Source organism: Hesperophylax consimilis, chromosome 28 (assembly GCF_061612785.1).
Source record: "Hesperophylax consimilis isolate HC1 chromosome 28, BYU_Hcon_1.0, whole genome shotgun sequence".
NCBI classification, from domain to species: domain Eukaryota; kingdom Metazoa; phylum Arthropoda; class Insecta; order Trichoptera; family Limnephilidae; genus Hesperophylax; species Hesperophylax consimilis.
The window spans coordinates 20,314,917-20,324,653 of NC_142863.1; the positions used below are offsets into that span (position 1 = coordinate 20,314,917).

General features: G+C 35.1%; 1 protein-coding gene across 1 annotated transcript; it reads left to right on the top strand.

Annotated features, from left to right (window-relative positions):
• GlcT (ceramide glucosyltransferase) lies at window positions 1-9,152 on the top strand. Its single transcript, XM_089648501.1, has one exon. It carries the CDS (start codon window positions 337-339, stop codon window positions 1,528-1,530), a length of 1,194 nt encoding a protein of 397 aa, XP_089504627.1. The 5' UTR covers window positions 1-336; the 3' UTR covers window positions 1,531-9,152.
• Window positions 9,153-9,737: the final 585 nt, after the last annotated feature.

A 9,737-nucleotide genomic window follows, 5' to 3' on the forward strand; every position in this document is an offset into this window, starting at 1 on the left:
GTTCATTAGCTAATTAAGTGAATTTCTGAAGAATACAGCTGGAGAGTATTGTTGAATTTGGGAGTTCGATGTCGTATGTATTTTTAAAGATGTCAACACCTCCTCTAGCGTGTCTTATCTCCTAACTGTCGGATGGCATAAATTGGCTCGAAGTTCGGCGTTTGGCTATCGTCGGCGGCAGATATCGGAGTTCGGAGTCACGTCGAGTGTTGTCACTTTGATTTCGCAGTGTCGTGAATGTCATAGTTGCGCCGTAGAGCCGTCTCAGTCGCGGAGTATTTCGGTAACGTCAGTTATGTCAACCGTCGAACGATCCTTGTGTATCCTCTCCCCGTCATGACCACTATGATTTATACGCGTTACGGCTTCGCCATATTCTTCTTCATCACATGGATTTGCTTGTGGATCATCCACCTCATAGCGCTGTTCTACTCGAGATGGAAGTTACACCGCCCCGTCGCCGCACCGTCCTTGGAGGTTCCCCTGCCCGGCGTTTCTATCCTGAAACCTTTGTTGGGGGACGATCCCAACCTGAGCTCCAACCTGGAGACTTTCTTCACGATGAAGTATCCGCTGTACGAGGTGTTGTTCTGTGTGGAGGACGAAAAGGATCCCGCGGCGGCGGTGGCAGGAGCGCTAATGGCGCGATATCCTAACGTTCCCGCGCGTCTTCTAGTCGGTGGTGAACGCGTCGGTGTGAACCCGAAGGTCAACAACATGCAGCCAGGCCTTACCGCCGCACGCCACGAGCTGCTGCTCATCAGCGACGCTGGCATCCGCATGAAAGAAGACACTCTGCTAGACATGGTGCAGCATTTGACTGAACGCGTCGGGCTAGTTCATCAGATGCCGTTTGTGGCGGATCGGCCCGGATTCGCCGCGGCGTTGGAGAAAGTGTACTTCGGCACGGCTCAGGCTCGCATGTATCTCGCCGCAGACTTCCTGCGTATCAACTGCCACACGGGTATGAGTTCGTTAGTGCGGCGTTCAGCGTTTGAAGCGTGCGGTGGATTGGCAGCTGTGGCAGACTATTTAGCGGAAGATTTCTTCTTGGCGGCTGCTTTGCGCGCCAAAGGCTGGAGACTGGCGGTCTCCTCGCAACCCGCGATACAGAATCCCGGTCGCAGTGGGGTGCGTGCGTTAGCATCTCGGCTGATGCGTTGGGCGCAGCTGCGGTCTGCAATGCTGCCGCACACCATCCTGCTGGAGCCCATCTCCGAGTGCCTAGTGCTGGGAGTGTGTGCAGCGTGGTCGACTCACACGCTGCTGGGTTGGGAGCCGGCTGCGGTGCTGGCAACGCATGCGCTGGTGTGGTTCCTGCTGGACTGGCTGCTGCTGTGTGCAGCGCAGGCCGGCCCGCCCCCCTTCCCCAAGTGGTGGTTTGCACTGGCCTGGCTGCTGCGTGAGTTAGCGGGCCCCGTGCTGCTCCTCCTGGCGCTGTGTCGGCCCACGGTACAGTGGCGCGCACGGCAGTATCGCCTCGCCTGGGGCGGTCTCGCCACTGAGATCTGTCCCAAAGCCAAGTACTAGCCCCCGGACTCCTACAAGTGTTTGTTTAACGCTATATAAACCCGTGTAAATATTAAAATATAATGATAAGTTTCTCACATTACTTTCACAACGTACATAGTTTTAAACATGGAAAAACAAATAGTGTTAAAAGTGTGATTTGTACCCATTTGAAAGAAAAAACTGGTATCGCCGATTTACATAATAAGGCCTTTTGACTCCTAGACGGAATCGAATACCTGTTCAAGAAAGAGTTTACATATGAAAATGTTTTATCAATTTCAACCTAAGGATGAAACGCCCAGGAAATATTTCTAATGGTTTATCTCTTCGGTGGTTTTAAAGTATTGTGTTGTTCTCAGAAAATAACAACAAGTTAAGTGAAGTTTGCTGCACGAATTCTGCAAGTACCGCGGCCATACACGGCCACTTTGGGTATCGGCCAGCTTGGCTTGCTGAGGACCTCGTAAAGTTTTAAAGTTCCCTGCTACGCAAGCTTCCCGTAGTACCCAGTTCATCCCCCACCCCGCATTCCCATTAGAACTTCATATCGGAGTAACCCGTAACTCCATTAAAGGGTTTTGAATGCAGATACGCATAATGGTATTATTGATTTACAGCTATTAGTAATATATTAGCCTTGAAAGGTCTTCGGTATAATAATTGTGGACTTATAAATTAATAGGACCGAGAAATCCCACATAACAGCAATTTTACAATACCTTTTGACCGATTCTGGCGCATGTAATGTGTAATGTAACGTTTTTAGAATGGACGGCACCATAAACATTACATGTAATGCTCGTGGCGACGATCGGACCTCGTAACTTTTAATATACGCCGAAATTATTGAATTAACACATTCGTGTCAACTTAATTAGTACAAGAAACAACTATGTACATCGGGACGATGGAAAAACATGCACAATATAGGTTCTTAGATTGGGTTCAGGCAAATGTCACATACTAACAAGATCAAACGTGGTGTCATTTTACACTTAGGAATTTTAATGCACCTTTTACCATCTTCCCTGATGTAAATAGTTGTTTCTTCTAGAACTCTGATTGAAGAATCGTGCCCACGCCCGTCATGAAGCACTGCAATTGCTTTGGACATTACTTCTACTGGGTTTGTTAAACACAAAAATTCACTTAATCAAATATGGTATTATCTTCAAATTGGCCTTTACAAAAATGTATTTTTATTTATTGAGTATTCTTGCCGGCTCCTACGGTTTAAATAATTAGTGTGAAACTGAAGGAAATTTTACCTTAACGAGTTGTGTTTGGTTTGCACTTGTAAATAATAATGGATCAACTCGAAACAATAACAGAATTTGTGTGTTGTCCGTACAATGTGCGTTACAATAAGTTACATTACGTTACACATTACACGCCTTTAGTCAGCATAATAAATAATGTCTGTTGCATTAGGAGTTTCACAATAAGAGTACTCCTAATTCCAACAATAATAGAGACGACAGTTTCCTCGCATAATAATTTATTCTCTAAACCTAATTGAGAAGAATTATCATTCCTTTGCTAATTATTTAAGTTAATTTTACAAGTGCCCGAGCGACTCTAAGTTCTGAATGCACTGCCGTAATAAATTATGTATCTAGTCGGTATTATGTATTTTATGAGTTCAGTGATTGGCTATTAATAATTATTAATCATTAGATAATATTATAAAATGTAACATCCCGCATTTATCATTAATTTTAAATGAAAGAAAATAATATGTCAGCGTAAGTACCACTATTTCATCAAATTTCACGATGAAAGCAAAATCCTTCCCTAGCACCTAGAACATTGAAATTTTAAACCAATTAAGCTAAATAAATTTGTTGTCCTTAGGTCGTTTAAAACCTTTAATGTGACAAAATTTCAATTGTACCAACAAAAACACATGTCTTTTTGTTAATAGATACATTATATTGAACCTAGTTGTATAAAAATATACATATTTCTCAATTATATTAATTTGGGTGATATGTACTCTCATTTTGGATATCTTACAGAAACTAATGTTATCCAAGTGGAAAAATTAAATAAAACCCATTTGTTTCAAAATTTGTCACATTGCCTGACAAATAATATTATTTCTAAAATATAGAAAATTTCTTAGGTAAATTAAATTATTTTTTGCAAATTTTTTGAAAATGTTTTTAATTTTTTTTGTTACAAAATGAATAATGTCATTCATTACAATGTCCTGGCTGAATATTTCTTGTTTTGTTTAAATATTTGTATTTAAAAATACCAATAAGTAATTATTATTTTAATGGCAGCTTGAATGAATCAGTACTTTGGCCATAGCTGTTCATTTTGTTTTTTTTCCACTTACTTGTTTTAACTAATAAACCATGTTTCTATACAAAGTGGAAAGAATGTTTGCGAACTTTGAGTATATGAATGAATTGTTTTTTTCCCTGTAATAAGTTAACTCTATAAGTGTTAATGGAGAAATCTTATACTTATTGTTCTTTGGTATAAAAAACGCTAAAAGGCTAATGAAAACTGACACCTATTTACCAATTAGTGTATTTGGAATGAAAACCGGGCAATTCTGAATAGTCAGGTTCTTCCCGTCTCCTTCACTTCCCCACTTCTTTCAACCTTACAATGATACGCCAGTGTGTGTATTCAAAATATACCATTTCCATAAAAGCCTTAGCACTTTCCATTTGCCTATGAAAACAAACAGTAATTTGGTGTAGATTACTGCAACGATCATCTTCACATCAAGTTTTACATATTGTGTTTCTGCAGACCTTTGCAATTCATCGATGAATCCCGTAATGCAATAATTATTATTGTATTAGGAGATTGCATACCATAAAATGGGATGACTTTGTCAGTTTTCAACTTTGAAACAAAATTATTTTTTTATAAAATCATTTGTGCCGGAAAACTTTTTCATATTTACATTTTTAAACTATCGAAATTAATGTGAAAAGATTATTGAATATTTGTTTGTGGATTCGTAAAAACAAACATGGTTATCAAAGTCACCCTTCTCAGCGGAGTGACTTTTATGACTGATGATTCGAATATGATACTTTGATGACTGATGATACGATTCGACTAGGTGACTCATGATTCGAGGGCAATCCATTGTATGTAACATTTCGCGTAAGTCATCCTGTAATGCCATTCGACGGCAGTAATAAACCTACACCGGATTAATATATATTTTTTCAATGTAAGGAAATAGTTTAACAACAAAAATACTATCATCGTGCATTTCTTTTACCTTCCGTTTGGGTAAAATCGTCGCCGATTTTTTGTCCTGAAAAGTGGTCAAATATGATTTACTTGGTGATCGATTGTTGTCGACGATATATTGATAGACAATGATTTACTTTGCAATATAAATAACACGAAACTATTATTATCATTGGGGAATTTGCAAAATGTATGTACAGCTTCACAATTCAACAATCAATATATTTGAATTACCAACTAACTTGACACCTATTTTCAAAACATAATAATTGATTAACTGATGAGTGGTAGTGAAAATTATGCAGATATTTGAGATGATCAAAGTCACCCCTCGATTCAAAAGTCACCCCATATTACGATAATCAATTTCTACACAGCATGTAAATACATTAAGCTTGGATCTTTGTCAGTTTTGACATTTTCGATAATATGTATCTATACAGAAGTCATAATTATGGCCGATCTAGCGTCTTTTATATCAATGCTTTTCCAAACATCACAAAAGCCTGTACCCACTGTTTTAATTAAATAATCTTTATTAATAATTGTAATGATATTAATATGTGATATATGTTTTACTGATGTTTAATGTATTACGGTGATAATAACCAATCCTAAAAGGTGTTGGAACCTTTTTAATTTTACACTGACGCCAGAAATGGGAATGACTAAGTTTAGAAGAAAATAAATAAATTAATAACACCACAATTTAAAATATTGCTTTTTTGAAAAAAAAAAACATCTCTCTACGTACAGCGACTGACTTCCTGATCCACATTAAGTTGCTAAATTTTTTCTTTAATACTATGTAAATTATTATTTTTTTTAATGTTAAAAATGGCACAAAACGGCGTTTTTCAGAGAAATTAAAAAATTCGCTTAAAATTTTTCGGTTCTTCCCAATTTCATGTCTAAAAACATTGTTTTAATAGAAGTTTTGCTGTTAACACGTAATACCCGGAGGTTCTAAATAAAACACATGCGCCGATGGTGGGTCTAGATTGACCCGGCTGAAATGATGAAAATAAAAGGCTTTTTATGCATTTTTCGTTCATATCCTTACTTTTATATGATATTATGTAATTCCTCATTAACTCATAACATAACTCATATCACATCTGTGCGGGACTGTGAGAGACAAAAACGGAAGGACAGAGCAAGAGATATGCTGTTTCATCGGCTGCTCGAATTCAACTGAGAAGAAATGGAGTTTTTGCGTGTTTTTATACACAATTATTCTAATAACTTTTTTAAAACGTGTCCGATTTTAATCATTTTTGAGTCGAAATGTGGGTAAATATTTGATGAAAGAATAGACAAAAGGAAATTAGCCTAAACGAGATATTTGCGGCGAAATTTTTTATTTAAAAAACACTGGGTCAAATCAGACCCATCACCGGAGTCGAGGTGTTAATAAGCAGTCTGTGTAAACATGGTGTAATCTTTTTCAAGATGATGCAAAAATCTCCTAACCTAACCTAGTTCATTATTATAATTATAACAACAGAGATACTGAGAGTATCTACTTGGTGAGTTTCAGGAAGTTGGGACTCTTGTAAGATGCAAAAAAAATGTTATCGTCGTACTTCTAATTTGAAATAATTATCAAATCTTCTGTGGTGAAAAAAAAAAATGGAATGGAATTTGAATCAAATCAAAATGGACAAGAACCAAAAAATATTTTGACTGTTAGTATTTTTTACATTTGATTATTGAATTTATCAGCCCTTTGAGGATATGTTTTTGTTTTTTTTTTGTAATTTTTAGAAGAATTCAGCGCTTAAATAATTTTTATTAATAAATAATAATATTGCATGTTGTTCGAGACGTTAAAGGAACATTTTTCCCATTCAAATGCTGTCACCTTACATTTTTAGGATCTCACACACAATATGTAGATATTACCTATCAACCAAACAAATTTGATATCAACCAAATGGATTTAATTTTTTTTGTCGCTAGATTTTTCTTGAGTCTAAAACAGCTTTATTATTAACATATTGCAGTTAATTGATACTCTCATGTAAGCAGCAGAAAATAAGACAACATTAAATCGCTTCGGCGTAGTGAAATTTGCACTGCCTAAAGTTTCATCTTTAATTATTTTGCAACTCACATTGTCATTGTCAATTGAAAAATAAATCATATTACAGCAGCTAAATACTCTCGAACGAAGCTCTCTAGCGTAATGAAATTAGCGCAGTTTTTTCTGTCTGTAATTTCATGTTCAATTATTTTCAGCCAGTAACATCATTTCCATCAAGCGCTATGTAGCTTTAAAACATCCATTGTTTAACTGTCGAGAAATAAAACAACATTCATTTTATCGCTAAAAAGTTTTGATATTTGGTAGTAAAAGTATTACTAATAATTTATTTTAAATGAATGTTATTCCATTTGGTAGATTTTCAGCATTTATACTGTGTATGAGATAAAAATAAATTGAATCAGCGTTTTAAAGTTGAATTTTTTACTCTCAATGATGATTAAAAATTTCTCATTTTTATTTAATGTTTCTTATCTAATCAAATCTGATAATCATCTTTGTATTTCATTTAATTTCGAAAAGATTAAATATATTGGTTCTGATAATGTGAAATTCCTCGAGTGTGCCTGGTAACTATAATCATAATCAGCTGATTTTGAATGGATGATGGACTCGGTTAGGAAATCGATATGAATGTTGAAAACTGTTGATAGTCTTATCATCTTTTAGAATCTCAGTGGTGTGTGACATAATATCACAGATTTACAAACCTATTTGTGCAGTTGGATTATTATTTTGTTGAATAAAAAAAATTATGAAAAAACATTTTTTTTTTAAATATTTACTCTTTTGCTGCCTGCGTAATTGAATATGTCATTCTGTACAGACATACAAACTTATCTGTAAAGTCGATGGTCATGTTATAGGTTCCGCAACCACAGTTGACGCGAACACCATACTGGCACCGATGTATTGCTTGTATACATCATGTGTCATACTTTGTTATTCAACTCCAGAAAAATAAATTTCCGTTAAATGGAATCAAAGAACACACTGTGAAATTTTTTTTAATATTCAAATTCAATATGTCGTCCCTTTCTCGCTAACAGCAATGAAAAGGCGCCAGCTAGATACAGATTGTTTTGTTCGCTTAAACTCTAATTGCGTGATTACAAAAAATATGGATTCTCAATTTTTTTTCCGCTGTTCAGATATGTTTGTTCATGTATAAATTCTTAGTTATTAAGTACCCACCTCTGTGTATGTATACTGGAGTTGCCTAAGGAACAACCAGAATTAATTGATTGATTTTTATGTTTATTATTGCATGCTAAAAGAAGCTCCATATATGTATCATTTTTTAATGTATGGCTGATTTGTAATAATTGATATTTGAACAGAAGTCTTTATAAATGTATAAACTTGTTTGTAATTCGGTTGTTCTTTACAATATGTGTATTATGCACAATACAATACACATAAAATGTAATAAATGGACTAATAATGTGTAAATTCTAATCTTTTTTAGTCCTTTTATGTTGTGAAATAACATCACAAAAAATGATTTGAGCAAATTCCGGACGGTGGCTGAGTTGACATCGTGTTTGGGTCCCACCCAGGCGTAGTGTGTTCAATTCCTCGGCTGGCCAAGTCCTCCATCACAACACAAGCATCATTTTCCGCTTACCGTGGCGGTAGTAGGAAATTTTCAAATATTGTCAGGTTATTTTTTGTCATTATGTCTATATACATTTTTTGTTGCCCGTAAGACATTGATAAAAATTTTTTTTGCCAAATATTCCCAGGTTAGGAATTACCTGACAATATTTCAATTATTTCTACCACCATCATTATAAGCAACAAAAAATGCTTACACAATGATGGATGAATTAGCTAGGATTGAATGGGTGGGAACCCGATGCATTTATCCACTTGGCTACATATGTTGTGGCATATATCATTAATTTATACCTGCTTTTTTAAAAAATAAAATATAATTTATTAATTAATATTTAAATAACAAATTTTTTATATTTCTCTGCTAATTTGTTTGAATTTTAAATTCCACAACATAGATGGGGTTATTGGTCAAATATATATCATGCAACAAAATTACATCTCTTGACTATTAACAAAGTATTAAACATTTCCAGAGTTAGTCCTTTATTATTAATTGTCCCTAAATTCATAATAATTGGTATAGAATTCATAATATACATATATTTTTTTCCGTTCTTCACTGATAAATAAATATAAAAAGATGGTCCTATCTTTCAGAGCTGTATTGTAACATCTCTTTCTGATCCAGCGTCGTTAATGAGAGAGAAGGAGAGGTTACAATGGGCCTATCAGTGGCATGCTTATAAATACTATGTAATGTATTCTATACCATTAAAAAATATTAACTGTTTTTTCAGACTGAACCAATGTTTTTATTTATTTATTTATTTATTTATTTATTTGGAAAAGTTGACAGCAAATCTTTGATTATATAATGATACAATAATAATATTATCAATTATGCCAATTATGAACTTTCCACTGATGAATAGTTAATGGTGTTACAATGGTGTACAATGGCATAGAGATGTTCTCTTAAATTAATTTCTTGTTTAGTTAAAATAATTAAAATATTAAAATAAAGGAGGGTGGGGGGGGAGGGGGAAATATAGGATAAGGATTAAGAGGCAAAGGACGGGAATATATAGGAATTGAACTTCTAGTTTGAGTTTTGTTGATTATTGAGTTTTTGTTTTATGTCGCGTAAAGTCGAGTTAAATATGTCAATATGGTTATAATTTAAGTTAAAAAAGTGTGTGGATCTGTAGATAAATGAGTTTTGTTTGGAATTTGTCTTACAATGAGGGAGATTAAAAGTAAGCGACTGTCTGCTGTTGCGATTGGGAACATGGAATAATAGGCGTTGAAGAAGATCAGGACTATCGATTAAATTGTGTGTAATTTTGAATAACATTACCGAATCTGCTACATTTCTTCGGAAAGTTAACGTCTG